The 25324-nt window shown below is 43.7% G+C and overlaps 1 protein-coding gene across 3 annotated transcripts; it reads left to right on the top strand.

Annotated features, from left to right (window-relative positions):
* The first annotated feature begins 575 nt into the window (after window positions 1-575).
* Window positions 576-24390, top strand: NEMP2 (nuclear envelope integral membrane protein 2). Of its 3 annotated transcripts, XM_044768554.2 has the most exons (10): window positions 576-776; window positions 8921-9036; window positions 13132-13363; window positions 13501-13573; window positions 14940-15033; window positions 15856-15970; window positions 17582-17807; window positions 21013-21189; window positions 21900-22057; window positions 24040-24390. In XM_044768554.2, exons 1-9 carry the CDS (start codon window positions 671-673, stop codon window positions 22036-22038), a joined length of 1278 nt encoding a protein of 425 aa, XP_044624489.1. In that variant the 5' UTR covers window positions 576-670; the 3' UTR covers window positions 22039-22057; window positions 24040-24390. The 3 variants fall into 3 exon arrangements, with proteins under 3 accessions (XP_044624489.1, XP_044624488.1, XP_044624492.1); XM_044768553.2 differs by having other exon boundaries at window positions 21900-24390; XM_044768557.2 differs by lacking the exon at window positions 576-776 and adding an exon at window positions 2981-3142 and having other exon boundaries at window positions 21900-24390.
* The last annotated feature ends 934 nt before the right edge of the window (window positions 24391-25324 follow it).

Below are 25324 nucleotides of genomic sequence, written 5' to 3'. Positions count from 1 at the left end.
TTTTGCCCACCCCCACCCCCTCCCTTTGGCAACCACCAATCCGTTCTCCGTATTTCTTTTTTAATGCAAGCTAATCTTAAGGGATAGTCTGTTACATTGGTGAGGGAACGTTTCAGAGCGTCTTTATACTACAATGTGCTTTGTTTATAAGCTTGGACATACAAGTCAGTGTTATTTAAGCAAGCAAATTGCCAATTTGCTATTGCTGTTACAAACAAAAAGGAAAATGAGAAACAAAGACAAAAAGTAAAATGACTTTTAGTTATAAAAGGGGAGGCTGCTTAAGGGCCTTCCGTTTTCATGGGGTGTCACTGACGGGAACTCTTGAGAACCGAGCCCTGAAACCCCGCAGGCCACGGGTCAGGAAAGTTTTAGGCAAAATTCCCAGCGGAGCGGCCCCCCAAACCCCCCTGAAGCCCCCCCAAGTCCACGCCCCGCGCCTCCCCGACCCGCCGGCGGGGGCTCAACAGCCTCCGGGGGAGGACGAGGCGCCGCGGGCGGAGGCGGAGCGTGGAGCCCGGCCTCTTCCGCCCGGGAGGCGGGGCCTCGGCCTGGCGGGCTGCCTGCCCCGCTCCGCCTCCTCCTCCCTCGCGCTGTTCCGGCCCCTCTCGGCGGCGCCCGCCCTGGGGGTGGGCTGTAGCCGGGCCGCGCGGAGCTGAGCGCGGGCGGGATGCGGCCGCCGCCTGGGCCGTGGTGGCTGCTGCTCTGGCTGCCGCCCTGGGCCGCACGGCCCGCGGCCGCGGGGCGCGGGGAGGAGGCGGCGGCGGCGCTGTCAGGTAACCGCGGGCCCCGGCGGCGGGCGCTCCCCGGCTCCCCGGGCGCCGAGGCCCGGAGGCGGGGGCGCGTCCCTGCCCCGTGCGGCTCGCCCCGCGGGTCGACCTGCCCCGGGGCGTGCCCCCTCCTTCCCGATCCCTCCCGGTCTGTCCCCGGCGCGCGGGCGCGTTAAGACGGTAGGCCCAGAAGCACCCGCCAAGTTCAAAGTCTGGCCCAGTTCCCGCGTTTTACCGGAGAAGCAGCCGAAGCTCGGAGACGTTTTGATTTGTCAAAGGTCACACAGCTAGTCACTGGGACGGCTGGCCCTAGTCACGGGGTCAACACGGGGCTTTTGTGCAGTACATCAATTTATGTGGAAAACCTTATTTCTCTGTCTAGCTGGTCCTTTGGATTTAAGACCAGAGGAGGCAGGCGCTTCGGCTTTAGAATCGGACCAAAATTCCCCTGCCCCTGACTGTGACCTGGAGCAGCTTAGGCTGCTGGCCACGTGCCAGACGGATGGTGCTGGCTCCCAGGCTCACTGATGCTTACCGTGTGCACGGCGTCTGATACATAGGACACAAGACGTGGTGGCTGCTCCGAGTGTCTGCTGAGGGCTCTCCGATCTGGCGTGAAGGGGAAGCGAAGGGGTCTAACTCTAGAACTGCTACTCATTTGCTATGGGCTTAGCATTTCTATTTCGTTTTTTCCCCATAAAATCCTTTAAAAGATTTCCTGGAGTCACTGTCTGCCAACTTCCCTTCATCTCACTGGCCACCTCTGGTTGCAAGGGAGGCAGCCAAGTGTGGTATTTTAGCTGGGCACAGTAGCCCCCGACCCCCTCCCAATAAAATCAGGGTTCTTTGTCTAAGGATGAAGGCAATTAGCAGATCCTGCCAGAGCTGCGACTCAGGGCAATCTCGCAGTGAGTTACACCTTGGGGAACGGCTCTACCCGAGTCTTCATTGAACAGACATTGGTTGAGTGTGTGCTACGTGCTAGGCAGTATATTGAAAAGTACAGTTAAAAGTGCTTTAACTGCATTATCTTATTTAATACCCATAGTAGTCCTATGGGAGTAGGTACCATTTATGTACCCATTTTACAGATGAGGAAACGAAGGCTTCGTAGTGACAAATTTACTGGTGAAAAAATAGATCACAGATCTATCTAAGAAGGGAGGTTTCTGAGCATGGCAGCGGCCAGAAAATTGTAAGTAGCCCTGGACCAACACCCAGAACCTTGAGTTCTTGTTCACCCATTACATCCAGTCACCCACTTGTAGAATTACCTTGGTCCAGGCATGTAATCTTTGTGGACCATGGTTTTCTTATTAGTAAAATGAAGATGTTCTATTGCTGAATGGTTTCCAAGGTTTTCCTCACCTTTTTCTTTGCCTCAGTGAACTCAGTGTTTTTCAAGATTTTGTGTTCCTACATTTTGTGTTAACTTTTCTATTTTGTTAATCAGAGAGACGGAAATGCTTATCAGAGCTTCCGTTCTGCCTGAGACTGGCAGGATGCCCACTGAGTTGATAAAATCCTAGCCCACAGCTAAGAAAAATGGCATCATCTGTGGTCTTATGGCGACACTTGCCATTCCAGGTAGACTTTACACGTGGACAATGAAGCATCCTACGTCCTCTGGTGTGCTAATGATGCCACACTGGAAACTCTGGACTAGACTAGATCTAAGAACCATCACTGCTCTAAAGCCTGCGGTTTTATGAGGAACTCTGAAATCAAACAGCTGGTATTTCCTTTCATAAAATAGGACCCATCTATAATGTGAGAAGGTTAGATTAGATGATGCTTCCTGTTCTAAAATTCAGTCTCGAACATACACACCCTTCCTTGGAATGGAGAACATCCAGACGGAGGCCAGCTTTCTGTCACCCTATTTGGAGGAAAGTCAGAGGCAGTTGACAGAGGAGGGGCAGGTAGTTGTCTGGCTGAGAAACTTCAAGCCAAGAGTCACTCGTAGATTGCAGCCAGTGGGTGAGGTCCCTGGCAACTGGGATGTAGTTGTGATCAAGTTTGGGCCACTGCATTGAATTCCCAGGCTGGAACAATAGCAACAGGCCGTGTGAAACCACAGCTTTCAGATTCATCTACGGAGAAGAAAAATCAGTACCTGAAATTAAAATCTGATCCAAATGTGCATTAGCACATGCTAATTTCAGTTTCATTCTCTATGTACTTCTTGGGGAAACGAAAATCAAGATTTTATTCAAGTCAGGTTAAAAAAAACTAGGGTCAATAGAGAAGTTACCTTTGTAACTCCGGTGCTGCATGCTGACTCCTTTGAAAATGTGAATTTATATAATAATATCAAAATCCAGAAAATAATACCCAGAAAAGATCTTCTGTTTGAACTCTGAAGAGTTAAGGTTTGTTGGTTTTATTTTTGTTTTTCCTATTCTTCTCCCTCCCATTATCTCAAAAGAAAGTAGTTATAGGCCAAATGGAGAAAATGGCAGTCTAATAAGTGATTTTATTATTCTGTTATAGTTTCAACCGAAGATATTTTTTCCCCATGTGAGGGCCATTGAAGGTTAAATTTTCAGAAGGAGCATTGCTGAAACATTTTTATGTTGCAGGTTGTTTAAGATCTGAGGAGTGTTTGTGCTTTTTTTTTTTTTAGCATATTCTGTACATAGGTTTAAGTACTACCTGCCCTTGTCTGAGGTTTTGACTGCATATTTTTACCTTATTTGTAACTAAACTCTTTTAACTTAAATATATATACTTATACAGTTAGGAAAACTAATAAATGGCAGCAGTACAACAAAGGAGTAACTTTAAATTTAATTTATTAGTTAAAGCAGGTGATATGCAGCTATCCCCTTTTTTTATGTGAGATATGTAGTCCTAAAATTGGATTAATTGAATATTTATAAATTGAGTGGTATTTAAAATGAACTAAGGGCTCTCATTGGTTAAGCTGACCCTGACTTGAGTCCTTTGGTAGTGTAAATAACTGTGCTTTGTCCTGGCCGCTTGGGCACAACTGAACGGAAAGGTGCTCTTCTCCAGAGGTCAGGTTTGCTGAAAGAGTAAGGGGAGCCTGCTGAGGACTGCAGGGAGTCAGGAAGGCGACAGGCATCTCATGGCTTAGAGACGCAGCCTTGCTGGGGTAGCCATGGTATGGGTGGCATTCAGGGTTGGTCCTGCAGGTATTGATAAGTGCTTGGGAGATCAGACATAGCTGGGACAGCCTGCACTTCCAGATCTTTCTTCTGATCTGAATCGGGTTTGAGGAAGTGACTAGCTAGGTTGTGGGGCACCCTCCAGGCTGGAGAAGTGTTCCAGCCTCTGGGGAAGCAGTAGCCCTCCCGAGGCAGGGATTATTCTCTTCTGACCAAGTGAACAATTATTATTACATCTTAGCGAATCCCTAGAAAGTCCCTTTTGTTTTCTGGACTGCGTTGTAAGGGGATTTTGTTGACGTGATATATTTGGATTTGCCTACATCTACCAACAGGAAGTTCCATCCTAACAGAATGAATCAGCAAAGACTAAGGCCACAAAAATAAATGACACCTGCAGACAGGCAGGCAGCCTCGCAGCCTTCCGTGTCAGGGCTTGAGCAGGCGAAAGAGTTCAGATGAGCAGTCAGGCTGGTGACATTTTGTTTCCCACCCTCCGATGGAGGTAGAGGAAGTAGAAGCTGAGCAGTGAAATGTGTCTAGAAGAAATTTGCTGAAGGGAGGAGAGGCCTAGGGAAGACACAACCTGTATGAACAATCTCGGATTTAAAGATCTGGTTCTCTTTAGGAAGGCAGTGGGCCAGCTGCGATAACAATCTTGATTGTTACAAGTCACCGGCTTGCAGCTAGTCCAACTAGCCCATGGCTTAAGGTTCCCATGAACTCACTTGGAGCTAGGCTTGTGGCTTCTTGTGGCTGTGAATTTCTAGTTCCTTAGATATTGAGGGATTCTTGTGTGGGTTGATTGAAATGTATTCACCTCAGGAGAGAGGTGATAACAATTAGGGCAGCTAGAGGACACTATGCAATGCCACCACCTTGTCTATAATTTCTCTTGTATTGTGTAAATTTGACATGACTTCACCTCAAAAGCCAGAGGCCACTCTGGAGAATTCCAGGGGAGACACTGCAACATGCTTTTAGTAGTGTGTCTGTAGGTATCAATAGTCAGGGCAACCTCCCTCCATCTGTACTTTCCTTAATCTGGTTGAAGACTGAGGTGAAATTCAGAGCAAGTTCTTGTCTTCTAACTGGGAGGTCCTTCACTGATGTACCTTCTATGAGTAAAACAAAAACAAGCTTATTGCCACCTCTTGCTTCTCCCTGCTCTCCTCTGTCTGGTAAGGAGAAGGAAGAGGGTCCCTAGCCTGGGGATATTAAGGGTTATAGCTCTCACCCTCTAGGAGAGGGTCCACTGATGACCAAGTAGATAAGGGGAAGTGTAGCGTGTGGGTTCTGTAGGTGGGGTTCCAGTGGACCCGGCTGGACATGGTGTCCTGTTACATCAGGTTGCTTCAAGGGGAGGGCCAGAGTGCACTTCCTTTTGTGGTGCTGACTGGCACTGGCCAGGCTCTTACAAAGACTGGCCAGGTTTTTACTGGCTTGGCTACACATGTCCAAATAACCCACTATTCCTCTCAAATTACAACATACCCACAAAAGATAAATATTTAAATGCTGGGGATACAGTAATGAACATGCAGTGTCCCTACCTTCATAGAGAAGGACAGAGTATAAACTAATAAATACATATGTAAGTGAAGAAAAAGCAGAGTAAGAATAAAGCAGGTGAAAGGGGTTGGAGTGGGCCATCTTAGACAGTGGGGTCAGAGGCCTTCCTGAGGAGGTGACATTTGAGCAAACAAGTTATCGGAAGGAGCAAGCTCTGCCGAGATCTGGGGAAAGCGGGTTTGCAGGTCTAGGAAAGAGCAAGTAGGAAAACTTGAGGCATCTTGAGGTCAGGAGGGTTGGGGTGGCTGGAGCAGCTGAGCAGGAGGGAAAGCAGCAGAGAGAAGGGTAGAGGGAGCAGGTCCTGGGGAGGAGGGTAGATTTTATTATTGGTGCGGTGAGCAGTCATTGGAGGGTTTTGAGCAGGTAAATGATGTGCTCTGATTGATGTTTTTAAAAGATCTGTGTCCTGATTAGAGAATAGGTTGTGGGGGGAACCATAGAGGCGATTCTGGAAGCAGGGAGACCAACTGGAAGGCCATTGCAGTAATCCAAGTGCAAGAAGACTGGCTTGGACAACAGAGAGGCATTTACTCCTAAATTCAAACTATTGCACTCTACTTAAATTGTATCATCTTGCTCTTAAGATTTTCGGATATCAAATGGTTTAGGAGACAGTCTTAGAACCAAATGGGAAAATCTTCATTTGAAGGTAGCATTTGTTTGCAAAGCTCGGGCCCCACAAAGAGGATACTCCCTCAGACCACTAACCAGAGGGTAGTTCACTGTTCTTATGGGAATCAATTCAGCCCTTGAAGAAGTGGAGCCCAGCACGAGAGGGAATGCAGGGACAGCCCTGGAGACACCCACAAGAAAAGCCCCTAGCACTGGGTGTGCCTGTGGTAGGAGGAGGAGTAACCCCGCAGAAACAGCTGGCTTGGAGTTGAGCTTCTTATGACGGTCTGGGACTGCTGGCTCTGTGGACCTTCGACCTCACGCTTCTCACCTGCCCCACCAGGATGCACTGCCTTTCCAGAGATAGGGAGGAATTCCTTTCTTTTTGAGGAACCCCACTATAAACCCCACTCAACTCTAGTACCCAGTTCAGCCCCTGTTCCTGCTCAGAGAGCCCACAGGAGGCTATGCGGAGGCAGAGCATGGGATTCCAGAAGGCCAGTCCAGAGCACTTCTAATCCCACCTGTGCTGCTCACTAGCTTTGGGCTTTTCATGTGTTTCAGTGTGTTCTTATTGCAGTTGCTCAGGCTCTTGCAGGTTTTACACTGCCTTCTTTGGCATCATCTTTCTACAGTTAACTGCCAGCCCTTGATGTCCTGGGAGCGTCCTCTCCCTTGTGCAGCCCTTGGCCAGGAGTCATTTACCCAAGTCTGTCTTAATGCTGAGGATGTTTTAGTCAGGACGGGGACCTATCTGGGCTTATTCGGTGTTATTCTCCAAATGAATGTGATCATTGACTAGTTATTACTCGTTACTCAGTCCTTCCCCAACTTTAGTGTAGCAGGCTGTTCTAGCTTCGTTTCAGGTTTTTCTGGAAGACAGCTGACCATACTTTCCTTAGAGGAGCCAGGGGCAGGGCGTAAGGCCCATTTCCCTGTGTGTCCATAAGGTTCCCTGATCCTGTTTCCTGTTGACAGATGTGATGACACCCTATCCTGGATCCAGAAAGAATTATGAGTTTCTTCTCACTTCATTTTAAATTCAAATACAGTGGCAGCCACAGAATAAAATGAACCCCATTACTTTATCCTTTTCTTGTGGCATTTACCACATTTGCCCTCTGTAATACAGCACTTGTCCCTCTATGTTATATTGTATTATGTTGTATTATATATTATATATTATTTACATATTACATATAACACAGACATATTTATACACTCATGTATGTATCTACCTCTGTCTCCAGCCAAATTTCTCCTGTGCAGCAGACCTGTCTATCTTCTCTTAGTCCCACCAACCAAAACTCACTGTGCCCGAAATCAAACTCATCCACCCTCTGCCTGCACAAGCTTATTTCGGCTCCGATGTTCCCTATCTGGGTGAGGGGCCTCACCATCTCTCCAGTCGCTGGAAAATTCCTGTCGTCTTCTTGCTTTCCCTCATCTAATGTTGATTCCGCTCCTAAGTGCTCTTTAAGCTGCTCTCTCTCCCTCCTGCGTGGTTCCTTTCTTGCTTAGATTACTTCAGGAGCCTCCTTCGTGGTTCTGCTTTCAGTCTTCTCTAAGATTTCACGTTCCTCATAGAAACCTCTGCATTCCTGTCACTTCCGTATTGACCTGGTTATTCTCTTTGTTCCTCCAGACCCATTCTCTGCCCTTCCCTCCCCTGCTCAGGGCCTAGAAGCTGACGTCTGTGGATTGCGTCTCCTGGGCTTCTTTGCCCTCTGGCCTCCCAGTGGCTTTGGCCAATGAGAGGCACTGGCAGGAGGGCAGGAGGAGAGGCTGAGGTGCCCATACCCTCACCCCACCATTCCACTGAAGTTTTAGTAGTGATTCCGTGAGACTTCTGTCCTCGGGGCTCCAGGAACACTGAGTCGCCTTTGCCGTTCCAGGCCTAGGGGTGTTAAAGGCTGCCTGCTGTTGGTGCCTGGGAACTTCACGGTGCCTTACTGTTAATGCCTTAACCCTGCCCACGTCCTCACTGAACGCTTCAGTTCAACCCTTTGGAGTGTCTGCAGTTTGCTGCGGAGACTTTGATACTCACCTAAAACCCCTGAGTGCTCTGCTTTCAGCACGAGGTCCATGCTCCTCAGTGTACTAGCGGCCCCTGCTCACCTCTCTGGGTGCAGGTGTTGGAAATCTTCCTGTATTCCCATACTCTGTCCTCAGGAATGGCTGAACCACTTCCACGGTTTCCCTCATCTCCGTGGTTTTACACACACTTGGTACCCCACCCCGACTTCTGTGCCATTGCCTCCGACTTATCCTTCAGGGCTTCGCTCATGTTTCCTCTTCGCCAGGAAGCTGCCGTGAGTTCTTGCCCTCTCTTCAAGATTGGAGTGCCTATTCCCTCTGCTCTTATAGTGCCCTCCGTATGTCATCAGAGGATTGACACTGAACTGTGATTTTTTTTTTTTTTTTTTTTTTTTAAAGATTTTATTTTTTCCTTTTTCTCCCCAAAGCCCCCCGGTACATAGTTGTGTATTCTTCGTTGTGGGTTCCTCTAGTTGTGGCATATGGGACGCTGCCTCAGCGTGGTCTGACGAGCAGTGCCATGTTCGCGCCCAGGATTCGAACCGACGAAACACTGGGCCGCCTGCAGCAGAGCGCGCGAACTTAACCACTCGGCCACGGGGCCAGCCCCCCTGAACTGTGATTTTTTTATCTTGTCTCCTGCTGGTTGGAAAGACTGAAGGACTATAATTAGTTTGTGGGAGAATTTATGGGTCAGAAAATGTAAAAATGGTTACCATTATCCCTGTGAAGAAAAAAGAAAAAAAGATCCTGGGCAATTAAATGTTTAGGAAATGTATTCCCTTTTCCATCTCTCAGCTCCAAGGTGTAAAACTCTGAAAGAAATGGATTTAATTAAAACTTCTGAACCAGACTGTTACTGCTACAATCAAAATTCCCAAATGGAATGGAAATACATATGGTCAACCGTGCAGGTAAGAGCCTACTTCTACATCATGTCTTAGGAACAGGGAATTCAAATGTACTATTTCAAGAGTAAAGAGTAGCTTTTGTGTGACGGAGAGCTGTGTATGAAAGCTCGCTTGGGGAATACGCACAGTGGCTGAAGGAGAGGCGTGTGTGGGAGGGGACATTAACTCTCCATACTTCCAATCAGCTCTTCAAACCACTCCAAATAGATATAGTGTATAAGTGCGTACAATGTGCTTGCTTTTTAGACACAGCTCAAGACAACACCCTCTTGCCTGCTTCCCAAAATAACTGCTACCCCAAGCACCTCTATATAGAAATTCTGAAGTTACCTCTGATCCCAGGTGTAGCCAAGATAGTAGTTACTCTCAATAGCCTAGTACTTTCCTTCATTCAACATTTAACAAATATTTATTGATTACCTACTAAGTGCCGAGAACTATTCAAGGCTCTTAGGGTACAGCAGTGAACAAAACAGAACCGTGCTTGTGTGATGTTTATACTCCCAGTGGTGGTGGGTAGGATGGGGTAAGCCATAAATGTAAGAGAAGAAAATTATGAAACCAGTAAGTGCTATGAAAAAAGAAAATGTGGAGTAAGATAAGAAGGGAGAGATGGGGGACAAGTTATAATATTGAAAAGAGTGGTCAGGGTAGTTCTCATTGAGAAAGTGACATTTGAGGAAGATTTCAGTGAAGTTAGTGAGTTACCAAGAGAGTACGTGGGAAGGAGTGTTTAGGCTGAGGGAATAGCCAGGGCAGCATGGCAGGAGGCACATGATGTTGATTTGTACCGTTACTGATAGTTTACACCACTTGGATCACTTGGTTAAGGTGGTATCTGTCAATTTACAAAATTTTGCCACTGTAAAATGACTATTTTCCCCTCTGTAATAAATGAGTATTTTGAGGAAATAATTGAAACTATTCCTTATCAAACTTTTCACCCCCTAGTTTTATCATCCATTGATGATGCTTGTCTGAATCAAGTATCATCATGATGTTTATCAAATGGTGGTTTTCTGACTGTGTTATTCCTTCTACATTCATTGGCATTCTTCTATAGGGAAGACATTTTCCTCCTCCAATTTATCTTTATTCACATAGTCTCATGGATTGCCAGTTCATTCAGTAGACACTTGTCCTATCATTTGAGCACTTCTTTACCTTCTGGCAAACAAGATGTTCCAGGCTTATCTTGTAATTTCTTAGACACAGCTGTGGAATAATACATTTTTCCAAGGAGCATTTAGTGTTAGTTGTGTTTATTACTACTGGTATATCATTGTCATACGTGTATATACACACTTATACACCTGCACACATATCTATTTCTCTCTATCTGTTGAAAACCATGAGTTCTGATATCTCCAGTACCACTGGGTTCATCCTAATCTCCCTCCTTTCCATGTTTGTAACTTCCTTCTCTGATAGGGAGAATCTTGGTTCCCATTATCCTCAATATATTGATTTATTTGCCTAATTCTAGAAAACACTGAAAGTAATTTCAGAATTACTAAGCAATACTATTGTAAAAAATAAACCTAGTAACAGGAGTTCAATATATGTTTACAGTATGTTTTATCTTTAGTTTGAGTGTATGTAGTCTAAAAACTGTGCTCAAAAGTTACTTGGGTTAATTCATTCCCACCCACCCCCCCTTCCGTGTTGTTATATTATTCATTTGAAATCTATTTGTTTTTATTCATTTCTGTTTCAGGATTTTCCCCCATCCTGGTTGATTTTATTATCATTATTTTTTAGTATGTACAATATTAATGTGGCTGAAAAGTCAAAACTCTACACAAAAGTATTTTCAAAGAAGTGTCACTCCCCCTCATTCCTCTACTCATTCCTACCCAACCCTTGTAGGTAGTCAGTCTTATTAGTTTTGGGTATATCCTTCCTGTGTTTCTTTTTGCAAAAGTAAGCTGTGATGCATATTTATAGATGGTGCTTAAAACCTTGTGACTAAGGAGTAAATTTAGATGGAGAAGAGAAGAGGACCAACGACTGAGCCTGGGTCAGTCTTGTAGTAAGAGGTCAGGGAGAAGGAAGGGGCGGGCAGAAGAGAGAAGAAGTAGCAAGTGAGGAAGGAGATGTCCAGGGAGCCCCGGGAAGAAAGTCTAACGAGGAGGAGGGAATAATTGGCAGTGCCAAGTGCTGTTGACGGATCCAATAGGATGACTGAGAAGGAATTTGCTCTTTGAATTAGCAACATGGAGGCCACTGGAGACCTTGTCAAGGGCAGCCTGTTGGGAATGGAAGCCTGATTGAAATGGGTTAAAGGGAGAATGGGAGGAGAGGAACTGGAGACTGCAGATATTGGCAACTTTTAAAAATAATTTTATTGCAATGGGAAGCAAGGAAATGGGGTCATAGCTGGAGGGGAAAGTGGAGTTAATAGAAGGCTTTTTGGGTTTTTTTTAGTGGGAAAAATATCAACATGTTCGTATGCTGATAGGAATAGCGTAGGAGAAAGGGAAGAAGTTACTGGGGCGATGTCCTTGAGTAGGCACAGGGGGATCAGATCCAGTGCACAAGTGAGGGGCTTGCTTTTAGAATGGAGCATGTCAGTCTCTGTGGCAGAAGGTTCCTCCCCACAGGCAGGAAGCAGAGCATATGCCAGCAGATGCTGACAGGTGGGTGAATACAACGATAGGAGCTGGTCGACATTCCCTTCCGATTTCTTCCATTTTCAGTGACGTAAGAAGATCATCAGCAAGGAGTGAGGAGTGAGGAGGGAGGAAGTGTTGGGTGTTGAGGAAAGAGAAGTTGTGAAATCGTTGTTGAAGAAAAACTAGATAGGAATGTGTGGTATGATTGCCTGCAGCTTCAGGTCCCTCTTCAGGTCTCCAGTCATGGGTTTGAAGTGAGAGCACTGTGTGTTTCTCCGGCGCATTTGGTGGTGCAAATGCAAGATTGGAATAGGTGGAGGGTTGGATTTTGCTGGTGGGTGTGACAAAGCAAGAGGGGTGCACAGGAGTCAAGGGATCATGCAAGAGAGTGATTTATGATTGATCATGGAATTTAGCTGGATAAGAAGGGGCTAAGGATATATCCCCTGTGAGGAGCAGGGGAAAGATGGGAAAGATGCTTGATCCGTGGTGGGGTCAAAGGCCTGCTGGGGTCAGGGTGCCAGAAGGGGCACGCTGGAAACATAGGAGGTAGTGGTCAGCCAGTGGGACACGTGAAACGCAGCCTGTAAAGGGGCTGCAGTTTGGTACTGACAAGATCCAGGGTGTGGCCATGGGAGGGATTAGCTGAGGTGGGTGGAGGACAAGGGCATACAGAGAGAGAGTTCAGGGAACCGAGAGGCCAGGGTGTTGGAAGGAGTTTGCTGTGTATGTTGAATCCCTGGAAGTGTGACAGGAAGTAGTATTGAGTGAGCAACAGTTAGCTAGGTGCTAAAGTCCAAGAGAGATGAGGGGTAGATAGACAGATGGACACATAGAGGGTGATATCACCTGCTGCCTGAGATTCAGAGGTGGTGCTCTCACTCCCCTTTCCAGGCTTGCCCTACTGGGACAAAGAAGAAGCAGAAAGGGACAAAGGCAGCAGAGAGTTGTCATACAATGATCACTGGGTTGTCACCATCTGCTTGGCACTATAGCTAGTGCTTTGTTGTGAGACTTGAATAGGACCTGAGGTTCTGGTCCTCCCTCAGGTGGCATGATGAGAGAAGCCGGAATTATGTATGCTCTGCTGATCCAGAAGAAGGAAGCGCTTTTTCTCAATTGCAGTAGAAAGTGGTAGAGATATAAACCCTCTTCTCATTATGTTCATAATCAAATAGTTTGCCACCTATTACTTTCTATCTCATTCTTGTTATATGTCCCTTGGCCACAATAACTTGCCAGAAGAGGGAGTTAGCCACAACTTGGGAAGAAACATCCACTTTCAAAAGTGTGGTCCAGCCTGTGTTTGAAATAAACACACATCTGTTGGTCCGCTCCTGGGCTCAGAACCTTATCACGTACATATGAGTGTTCTTTTCTCAGCCCATCTTGGGCTCCCTGTACTCCTCTGCTCATGATTTTAAGAAGCTTCTAAGAAGTTTTAACTGCTGTGTTTGTGAGGTTTTTTGTTCTTGTTTTGTAGATGAAAATTACCAGTTCAGGCCTGCTCAGTATTGTATACATCACAGAAAGACATAGTTGCCAGTATCCAGAAACCATTCTAGCTTTTATCAAATGTGTGATTCATAACTTTTGGACACCAACGGAGACTAACGAAATAACCCTCATCATCAATCCATATGGGAAGACCGTGTGCTTCTCTGTGAAGCCTGCCAGGAAGACGTTTGTCTATACAATAAGTGTGACTCGAAACAGTAAGTCTGTTTTTGTTATACTTCACTTTCTGGATTCAGTTTTTCTGGAGTGACGTTTCAATAAGTGGACTTTTCTCTTCTTTCACTAACACTGCATTGACACAAAATCTTCGTGTGTTTGTGTCTTTTTACTCCAGCTGTGGATTTCAAACTCTTCCTTGTGTTCTTGGCAGGCGTTTTCCTCTTCTTTTATGCAAAGACCTTGAGTAGGTAAGTATTCATTTTTACTTTCTTAACTTTGTTAATGAAAAAGAGTAAAGGACCCTATGCTAAATATTTCCACACTAGTTTGTAGATCTTGATTTACGTTTTGCAGACAATAGGTCTGAAGATACTGCTTGAAAGGCCTTTAAAACCAAGAACAGTTATTTGTATAGCGTGATATGTATATATCACACAGGGCTTTCACATACATTATTTTGTATTACATATTAATATGGTATACATTATTTTATTTGATCCTCTTAACAACTGTGTGAGCTCTGTATTATCGTTCTCATTTTATAGATGAGAAAACCAACATCCATAATCACATGACGTTCTTGCCAGGGCTGAGATTTACACTCATGGTTTCTGATGCCAGATGCCTGCTCTATTACATTTGAGCTGCCTCCAAGATTTCTGGTTCTGATATAGAAGGCTGAATTTAATAAATGTCTGATTCTCAGATAAACATATTTTCCTGGTATTTTGTTTATTATAACTTCTTGTGAAAAAAGAATCTCTGGGGGGCCGGCCCCGTGGCTGGGTGGTTAAGTGCGCACACTCTGCTTCGGTGGCCCCGGGTTTTGCCAGTTCGGATCCTGGGCGCAGACATGGCACTGCTCACAAGGCCATGTTGAGGTGGCGTCCCACATGCCACAACTAGAAGGACTCACAACTAGAATATACAACTATGTACTGGGGGGATTTGGGGAGAAAAAGCAGAAAAAAAAAAAAGAAGATTGGCAACAGTTGTTAGCTCAGGTGCCAATCTTTAAAAAAAAAAAAAACTCTATCCAATAATATTTTACTTTTTAGCTTGCTGTTCTTAACGTTGTTCATTTTCTTTGTAGTGTAATCAAGTGTTTTTAACATCATCCATGGTCTTTATAAACCGGATATTGCTTACATAGCCTGTGGAGTAGAGCCTGGACCCAGAGGAGCTGGGCTGCAAGCCTGAATCCTCCAGTTAGCAGATGTGGAAGATTGGGGAAGGAAAGTCGTTAACTTCTTGGTGCCTTAGTTTCCTCCCCTGTAGAATTTAGGCACGGATAGCTGTTTCACAGGGCTGTTGTGAATGCACAGAAAGCTGTCAGACAAGTGCTTGCTACATGATAGTGCTCAATAATTATTGTTGGATCAGATTCTGAGCATAGACTATAACTCAGACATTTTGTTTTGAGTTAGCGGCAAGCTATTTACCATAAATTTCAAGTACAGATTTCATTTTTAACAGTTTAGGATGTAATTAAAGCCACCATCTGAGTTTTTCTTCCTAGTATTCTTTATGGCTACTGTTGTCAAGTTAAACATGTTTTTAATACCGAAAGTGTGATTTGGCATTTAAATGGCTTTTATCTGCTTGTCTTGACAGAAGCCCTATTTTCTATTACTCTTCTGGGACCGTGCTAGGAGTTTTAATGACATTAGTCTTTGTCCTCCTTCTGGTGAAAAGGTTCATTCCTAAGGTAGGCATACTATGTACAAATGAATAAAAAATGGAAACCGTGATCTCATAGACATGAAACACTGATCAAAATTAAGTCACATTGATTAGGACAGTTCCTAATTCAAACCATATTTCTACATTCTAGAAACTGGTTTTAAAATACATCTTTTTCTGGAGATTCCATTTTTATTTGTTACTATACACAGGCTTAACTAATTCTTAAGTTTTGGCAATACTTTTTCTGAGACCTTTTTATTAATTCTAGGTAATATGTTTTTCTTATGAGTGACAGGGGCTGATTCTGTGCTGAGTGGAAATTTATCTTGGCAGAGCTGAGGAATATCGTGATGCTGAAGCGTCGGGGCCTTGAATGACAGCATTGCTACATCTGGGGATTTCCTCATTATTCTTAGTTCCCCAGCACACCTTCAGTAAAAGGATGCCCTGCACTTAGTTGAGAATAAGTAAATACTAGCTCATGATGATAATGTTGCAGTTGCTCTGATTAAAGCTTGCAACACCAGCAATACTTTGAGATAAATTTCTTGTTTAGAACAGTGCTGCTCCAGCTTTAATGTACATGCCAGTTACCTGGGGATGCTGTTGAAATGCAGATTCTGAGTCAGGAGTCTGCAGTGGGGCCTGACAGTCTGCATCCCAGGTGATGCTGATGCTGCTGGTTCGTGGACCACACCTTTAACAAGACTCCAGAGAGTATCTTGAATTGACTTCAGTGCAGTTTATGTAGAAGTTTCTAATACAAATGGTTTATTTGTTTATTTCTATTTTTATGAGAGTGAATGAACCAAAAACTGTGTCATTTATTTTCTTCCACACACAGTATAGCACGTTTTGGGCTCTAATGGTTGGTTGTTGGTTTGCTTCAGTTTATGTTGTGTGCCAACTGATGGAAGATCTGAAGTGGCTGTGGTATGAAAACAGAATATATATATTAGGTAGGTAAATGTTTAAGAATACAGTCTATTATTGGTAAAGCTGAAAAGTACAACTGGAGACCTTCTTTTGACATACATTTCTCTCCAGCATCTACATTTTCATTTTAAACTAAGGAGAAGTGCTGTTAAAAGTAATATTTTATTTTCTTCCCATAGTTGGTGATTTCAGTTCATTAGATTTCATTTTAGACTATTTCCCTATGATGTCTTTCTTAGTTTTCTGTACTAATCATCAAAAGAGCAAAAAAGTATTTGTCTCTCTTCACTGCATATGCTTTTGAATTGTGGTTAAGCTGTCACCACATCTAATCTGTAATGAAAAACTTTCTCTAAAATATGGCTCTTCATTTCTTTATGTATTCAGTATGAAAAGTAAGAAATCCAAAATATAAATGACTAATGAAAACTTGACTTTTCAGAAGCAGGATATTAAGAAACTGCTTGTTCTTCTTGTTTCATATTACCAAAAACAAAAAACAACTATTTAAAATTGTTTGTTTTAATTGGGAAATAATGAAGAATGGAAGAATCTAGTTTCTCCTAAACCCTTAGCACCATATTTCTCACATAAGTCCACCTACCCAAAAGAAAAACAATCAATTTTTGTTTTACTTGAAGATTTTAGTTTTTAGCTCATTTTTCTTTTTATGCTAAAGTATTTTAAAGTATATTACAGATATCATCGTATGTTGCCTTAAATACTTTACTAAGCTTTTCTAAAGAACGAGCGTTCTCCTCTATAGTTAAATAACTATTAAATATACAAAAATTAATAATTACATAAAATCATCTATTACCTAGGCCATCTATTACGCAGACCATGTTCAGAATGTCCTTGATAGTTGTTTTGTATAAGCTAGGATGTGGTCGAGAACCACAGCTTGCATCTATTATATCCAGTAAGTCTCTTTTAATCCATAACAATTCCTTTTTTATCACAGTGATATGCTGGAGAGACCAACCTAGTTGTCCTGTCACTTTCTGGATTTCTGTGATTACTCCTTTGTGGTATAATTTAACTAGTTTCTCTCTCCTCTGTATCTCCTAAACTGGAAATTAGACAGGAGGCTGCTTAGATACAAATGAAACGCTTTTGGTGGAACACATAAGAGATGTGTGGGTCGCATTGCATCACGACAGGGGACACAGAATATCTCATCGTCCCTCCATTACTGATGCTGACACTGAGCGCTGGATTAGGAGGGTCAGCCTGATCTCTCTGCTGTACAATTACATTTTCCTTTGGTGACTAGAAAGTGAAAATACAAAATAAGGTTTGTAGCTGACGGTGATATATGCTGAGGCTTTTTCCTGAGCAAAGCAACCATGATGACATTTGCCCATCTAGGACTCTGGGCTGAAAAACAGACACACTTATACATCATCATAATTTATTATATACATGCTTCATTATTAGAGAAGTCAGCCTCGTATCTCACATGGAAGTAATAACTAGCTCGACGTGCGTTTTTCAACCTGACTTCATTGGAAAACGAAAACAAAAATGAAGATTTCTTGATATGTTCTTAGCTCTAAGTCAAGGCTCTGCCAGCATTTGCACATAACTTTTCAAGTTCAGATTTATATTGTTTTGCATTCTTCTGCTTACAGGCTATGTCTTGATGGTTGGATTTCTCAGTTTTGCTGTTTGTTACAAACGTGGGCCCCTTGCTGACGAGAGGAGCATAAATCTTCTGACGTGGACTCTGCAGCTCCTTTCCCTGCTTCTCATCTATTGTGGGGTCACCGTGCCTCACTTCTCCTACGTGGTCATCACCCTCCTCCTGTGCTCCAGGGGTCTGCACTGCCCACTGAAAGCTTTCTGTTATATGAGGCGGTGCGTATCTTTTATTTTCCTTGTGAATGTGACACTTTGAGTTCTGGTTTTATTTATCATTTTGGGGGATATTTTGGACACATCATATTTAATCTCATAATTAACCACGTTTCATCTAGAGATTTCCCTCGGAGAGAGGGGGAGGCTAGAGAACTTACACATCTGATCCTATCTCCATTTCTGGTCCTCATTCGTCTTTCAGAGGTGCACTGCCAGCTCCTAGGTAATTACAGCTCACTCAGAATTCAGTAAAATCAGAGGCACAATTGCTTGGGCTCTGGGTTGCCCACAATTTCTACTTTTATTCTGCATTTCCTCTTATTATCAGGGCCCACAGCTGCCTTAGGGGTACCTGTTGTACTTATGAAATGAGTGAGGGAACAGAAATGAATCATAAATGATTGAAAGGTATTATTTATATTTAGGATTTTCTTTCCTCTTAGATTTTAACTTAAGGCTCAAGCCCTTCGAAAATACAGAAAGAAAGATGAGGTAACCTCTCTTGTCACAGCTTTATGATGTCTCCTCAGTCATTGAGTCCAAGCACCTGTTTTTGTGTCAGGTGCACAGATGAAGGAGAGGGTCCCTCCCCTTAAGTGTACTTGTTGAGTCATAGGCACACATTTCTATATCTTTGAAATGTTAAAATAGGCCTGCCCAGGGACTTTGGCATATAGAGAAAGTTCAGGAGAGGTTCTGGAGGAGCTATTACTGGACTGAATCTTAATAAATCAAAACAGTCAGATGAATAAATGTGGGAAGGACTTTCCTGACAAGGAGAAAGCCCAGTTTGGTACCATCATGAGGCAGTGAGCGAGGCGGGCATTGTCCAGGTTGTGGAGGCCTTGTAGGCCATGCTAAGGAGTCTAGTGTGATCGTGTACATGGTACAGGCAGGGAACCATTGTGCATTTTCACCAGCCCTCTCTGACTCCTGCCTAGACAAGTGTTATAAATCCAAATGCTTGGGGCCCCAGCAGGTACTGAGTGAGTCATGCCGAACAGGGGCGAGGCAGTGGGTCAATCATGAGGACTGTGGGAAATTCTACATTGGAGCCTCATTGAACAGGGTGCAATTACCGCTCAGCGTGAGCTGATTGTTGCCAGGTGAGAATATGGGCCCTGCCTTGCCAGATCTGTTGGTTTTCTAGAAAATCTGGGAATGAGGATTAGAATGTGAATTCTCATTATTTTTAAATGTTGACAAATAGTCTGAAAATAAAAATACATTCAACAAGCAAAAATCAGAGCAGAGACCATGAACCTCATTGGGTGGCAGGATGTGGGCCCTCTGGCTTCTGGCATGGAGGAGGATGGTATAAGGGGAGGCCCTGGGGCAGGAGACCAGTTATCAGACATTGTAGTGATCCAGGCAAGAGCGGATGAGGGCCTGGAGGAGGACAGTGACACCAAGACTGAAAGAGGGAGTTAATATTTACGAGGTAAACGTGGCTCTGAGGAGGGAGAGTCTGTGGTTACTGGTAGTTTATGGGTCTGGTGACTGCCTGTGTGGCAGATGTCACAGGGTTAAAAATGCACCAGTGACAGGACAGGGCCCCTATGCAGAGGACGTTGGCAAGGCTGAAAGGCCCCAGCACCAGGTCGGAGGGCTGGTGCTGGCTGGTTCTCTTTGCCCCGTCTCAGAGGCATACAGTGACTGGGATTCCCCACGGTCCCTCTGCCAGGAGGAGGCTGGCCACTCCACGTCCTCCAGGCCTCTGCTCCTTTGCCAGGTTTGTGGGTGGGGGCAGGCAGGACAGAATTCCTTTCTCTTTCCCTTTAAACATCCAGCCGCCCTGCCAAGAGCAAAGTGTATTCTGTCACCTGCATGATGGTTCTTTTATGTACTTGCTGTGCATTCTGCTAACATGAATGTAATAATCAAAATGTATTATAACTTCCTCAACTTTTCATTTTGCTGGTGAATAATTATGTGAATAACTAGGAGGTAAAACAGGAACATATGGGTTAAATAATAAGCCAGAGAAATAGTACCTTGATTTGTGAAGTACTTTCTAGTTTTGCAAACAGCTGTTTGAACATATTTTAATAATATATGCTAGCTACTCTTTTGATTCTCCTTATTGCACACATACTGTAGGCTACTCACTGAACTAAGCACTTTGCTCACAGTACCTCGTTTAATCCGTCCAGTGACCTCGTGAGGTAGATGTCGCTGCTTTCATTTGTTCATACAAGCAAAGTGAGGCTCAGAACTGCTCAGGAATTGCCCCGGTTGACACAGTGGGTAAGCCTCAAAGGCAGGACTGTGCCCGTCTTCTGTTCGGAGGCCAGGGTTCTCCTCTAGGGAGACGAGGCTGGGCATCCAGAAAAGGGGAAGGAGAGAATGTCAGCGGTTCCCTAATCCAGCTCATCAAACACCAGACAATCTTCAAACGAGAAAAGATTTTTCAGGTCCCAAACCTCAAGAAAACATATGTTTAAAAAACCTCCTGGTAACTCTGATGTTCACTCAAACTTGGGAATCTCTGGTTAAATTAAATTTAAAACCACACAATAACATTTTTAAAAACTCTGATAAATATATCATACATGTTTTAAAACCCTATCATCATTACTATTTTTACGAGATTTTCCCTTTGGGATTTCCCTGGTTGGGAAAAAATAGTGCAATCACAAGCCCCTCAGCATGTAACAAAGGAAGAATCGTTAGCAATTATTGTACAAACACAACCTTGTACAATCTTGACTCCCTTTCCCTGGGATTAGTCAGCATCACCACCACTAGGGGGAGGCGATGTCCCACAAATCTGTGCTTTTCCGTCTAGAGAGGAGGTGGCGAGTGAGCCTACTGGGTCTCCAAAAAAGGACATCTCAAAGGCCAGCTTCTGTTAGTGCCCGAGAAAGTCAGCAGGCCAGGCATAAAGAAAGCAGACTTGTAACTGTCTGACTGTGTTTAGAAATCACCAAGGAAGAAAAATACAGTTAACATCTCTATCAGAAACTGATTCTCAGATGCCTTAGGACGTTATTCAGGATGGTCCAGGAAGGGGGAAATGTCCCAGCAGGCTCGACCTGCATGTTGTGTGTACCTCAGTGACGGTAACGGCAGTAAAAAGTATCTAGTATGATATAAAGGAAGTTAAAGATTACTGTCTAAGAAATGTATTTTTACAAATCTCAAGGGTTGACTTGACCAATCACATATGACCAGGAACCTAGCAACCAAATGCCACATGTTTTAGGAAAATGAAGAACTGGTTCACATCAGAAAAGCTGGTGGTTAAGCATCTTACTGAAGACGAATACAGGGAACAAGCCGAAGCTGAAACAACCAGTGCTCTGGAGGAGCTGCGCCAAGCCTGCCGCAGGCCTGACTTCCCATCGTGGCTGGCCGTCTCCAGACTCCAGGCTCCTAAAAAGTAAGCGCTGCTCAGCTGCTTGGACCACAACCTGGGTTAGAATTATGTAAAAATAATGTGATGGTTTGGTACAGATATTGCTGACTAGAAGCAGACTACTTCCCTAGATAACAGATGGTGTAGGAGCTGCCAGAGGTTCCTGTTGTTCTTGAGTGCTCCGACTTGCCCAGAATAAATATTGAGCTGCTGCGTTTTATAGGGCCGGCCATAAAGGTAACTTCCATATGGGAAGGAGAAAGGTGGAATGGGATGTGTCACCTGCTTCTCATTCTGCTAGTGTGGAAAATAACTTTCAAAGTTTACTAAGAAAGATCTCTCTGCCCCGACATCCTTCCCTTCTTTATAGCTTTATCCCAAGAACAATGCCTTCCAACTAAATATTGAAGGTGAAAAGTATTGACACCAACATAATGAATGCATAATAAATCTAAGAAGAGCGAGAGAAGAGAAGGCATTAGAAAGCAGGAGTAGGTATGTTTGGCAGTCCGCAGTGCTTAGGGGTTCGCCTGCTTCTCTGCCCTTCCCCTGAGTGTCTCCAGAGGGGTCGCATAAGCCTTTCCCGTCTTCACTCCCAGGGTGTAAATACCGTCCTCTGTTGACGCAAAGTCAAATTTAATTAAAGGGATAAGTAGCAAGGGAACATGTTATCTTCCAAATAAACCCTTCTGTGATAACATTAACTTTATTGAAAACAAGAAAAAACTTATTAGGTTTGCAGACTTTGTTCTTGGAGGAAGCCACTTGTCACCTGAAGAGATCAGTCTTCATGAAGAACAGTACGGCCTTGGGGGTGCCTTCTTGGAAGAGCAGCTCTTTAACTTGAGGACTGACAGTCTCCCTGCGCACTGACTTCATTCCGGACAAGGAAGTGGGTAAAGGGCAGGGATCCTGTTGGTGGGCAGAACCGTTCTAGGGGACAGTGGCAAAAGCATTTGCTAGGGAGAAAAATCAAGTCATTCTGGAAAGGAAAACTGAAACTATACAATACTGAAGATAACTTATCATTCTTGGCCAGTTCTGCTACTTACTGTACCACGGGTGGCTGCCAAGATTCGTGAGAGTCATCACCACTTTCCTTGAATGCAGACTATCATTAGGAAAAAGGGAATCATGTTGTTCTTCAGGGGGCCAGTTAGCATGAATAGGTGCCTTGGCAACACCAGGGCATTAAATATTCTCTTAATCCCTAGAACCTATGTCAAAAGACTGCATTGCTCTTCCCACGTGTTATCAGTATAGGTGCTGGAAGAGACCTGAGCTGTGCTGGACCAGTGTTTTCCAAAGTACAGTCCACAGGATGCTATTGAGTGTTACTCAGTGAAGGGATTCTGAGGTCAACTAAGATTGATACAAAGTTAAACAAATGTACTGCAGGACTTCTCAGAGCCTTTAATAATGCCAGCGTGCATTGTGAATCTACTAAAGAGAAATTGTGTGCAGCAGTTTCCAACTTAATTCGACCACAGAACCCTTTTTCATGACATTAATATTCCTTGGAACATGTTTGGAAAATGCTAATGATGGAGGAATTGAGGTTTGGGGCGGTTACATAACTTGTCCATGACCACAAAGCTATTGAGAGGCAGCACTGCGACCAGAATTCCAGTCCCATTGTTTCCTATGACTCAGGTAGAAGAAGAGACCTTTTGAGGTGACCCGAGGGGCCATCTCCCTACAGCCTTGCGTCTCACAGTATTGGTGACTTTATTTTTTTACTAATGGCCAACTAGCTATTTGATAACTGTGATAAAGAGGAACATTTCCTGAGATTGTATTTTAAAGTTTTGATAAGACTTTTATAGACAAATATAAGGATTAGAAATTAGAATTACTTTCTATATATTTTTGTACATTTAAATTAAGGGCACTCTTGGGACATTTTGAGTTGACTGGTCCATTTAAAAAAATCGTCTAGGGGGCCAGCTTCATGGCTAAGTGGTTAAGCTTGCGTGCTCCACTTCAGCAGCCCAGGGTTTCTCCAGTTCGAATCCTAGGTGCACCTAGTACCACTCATCAAGCCGTGCTGAGGGGGCGCCCCACACAGCAGAGCCAGAAGGACCTATAACTAGAATATACAACTATGTACTGGGGGGCTTGGGGAGAAGAAGATAAAAAAAAAAAAGATTGGCAATAGATACTAGCTCAGGGCCAATCTTAAAAAAAAAAAATTGTCTAGTTATATGTTTGTAACAATTTCCTACGAAACAGATTTGTGATCTTTCTTACAGAGAACACTCCAGTGAAGTGAGGGACTAACCTGAGGAAAGGAGGCCAAAACATATGTCTGAGATAAGATCTGACATGGCAAAGCTCCCTCAGGGCTAAGATGTTGCTAAGTTGATTCTCTTTAAGAATCTAACTCCGGCCTTATTGGTGGGATCCTAAAGAATAGAGGCGTAAAGAATGAGGAATCTCCTTTTACTAGAAGAAGGGTTGTGGAGCACGGACATATAGATAATGTGGGCACTGCTTTCCTGAGCCAAATTTGGTAGAGTTTTTCTAAATTGTTGAAAAAGAGTGTGGCTACCCATTTGGAACTTTCTAGATTGACTTTCAAATGCTATTTTCTCTTTGAAGCAGAGTGTCAGTGTTGTACAGGTCTCTGTTTTTGCCAGACACCTTTTACTATTAGGAGCTTTGCTATTTTTGTGAAACACACTAAATTCAATCTGTGCTTTCACAGACACTTTGCTTTAAAAGAATCAAAGAAGGTGTCTTCCATTCAGATAGGTGATGATGATGTTGACTGTTTTAAAAGTGTAAACAGTTCTAGCATCATTTTGGTTATCGTTTAATCTGATTGTTTTTTATAATATTATATTTATTGATGATATATTATAAATGTATCAGATGCCTGTGCTCACCAAGTTCACCTCCAAGAGGCAGTCTGTGAACCACAGCATGTGTGTGTGGATAACACACGAACAGTCTGCTCAGTCCCAGGGGACCTTCCAGCCGGGACAGCCACTGGGCTTCACCTGAGCCAGGGTGAAACGATGCTGATGACAGGAGGAAGCAGCTCCTAGTGGGCCAACAAGCTAGGTGCAACCATCACAATAAAAACTACTAAGGAGAGAGAAAAAGAGCAACAGTCTTCCAGGATATTGTTTTTCATTTTATTTTTAGAGGAAATCATGAATTTGTCAGTTTCTGTTATATGAGTACTGTGAGAAGCTAAACAATTAAAAGCATTATTTGTGATATGGTTGGTGTGTTTCTGTTGTGTTCATTTGACTTGGGGTTTATTATAGCACTGATTACAGTTCTGATCCCCATCAAGCAATATACAGATAACTCCCCTAAGAGATCTGTTTTCTCTCTTCCTTCCTCCCTTTCTTTCTCTCTCTCTCCCCCTCCTCCCTTTCTTTATGTAAAGGCATTTAAATGGTTTAAATGACCTTTCAGTAAAATGTCTCTGCCCTTCACAGGTGGTTGGAAGTTGGATTTGTGCTTCACACTGCCATAGGTGTGCCATTATGGAGCATAACAGGACCCTTTGTTGTGGTATTGCTTACCCTGTGTGCCTCACAAAAGCTGACTGTTGTTAGCAAGTTGGACTATTTGACACCAAAATGTGTGGGTGACATGAGGCGTAGGTGGCCATGCTTAAACAATTGTATCATTCAAATGCTATTTTTAAAAGGTTTTAAAACACATTTTACGTATCACAAAAAATGCTTTGTGAATTAGTTGTATAGTTTGCCAATAATACTTAGGGCTGAGTTATTGGGGGGGGTGTCCATCTGACATTTAGGACAATATTTGAATTTATGACTTTTTTTTAAATCTAGAAATTTAAGAAGTTTTAGATTTTAACAGGTTTGGAATGGATGATAGGTTACATCAATAAGCGTGGATGAATTAAGACCTCTGAAATTATGTCAAGAAAAGATTTTATATTGTATATGATTATTCCCCAGAGTTAGAGAAGTACAGTTTTTTAAATCAGCTTTTTTTGTCCAACTGAAAGATCTTTTGCATAGGTAACATAATGGATGTGGCATTTTGAAGAAGCCTGCAGTAAGACAAGAGTATTTTTAGGTGACCCCAGGAGCAAGCTGCCTTCCGAGAGACCCCACTGAGTGGCATGACATTGATGAGTTAACCATGTGGTGTGACTCTTGGCCTTATTCAG

This window comes from Equus asinus, chromosome 4, assembly GCF_041296235.1.
Source record: "Equus asinus isolate D_3611 breed Donkey chromosome 4, EquAss-T2T_v2, whole genome shotgun sequence".
NCBI classification, from domain to species: Eukaryota; Metazoa; Chordata; class Mammalia; order Perissodactyla; family Equidae; genus Equus; species Equus asinus.
This window is presented reverse-complemented; position numbering and strand designations above follow the sequence as displayed.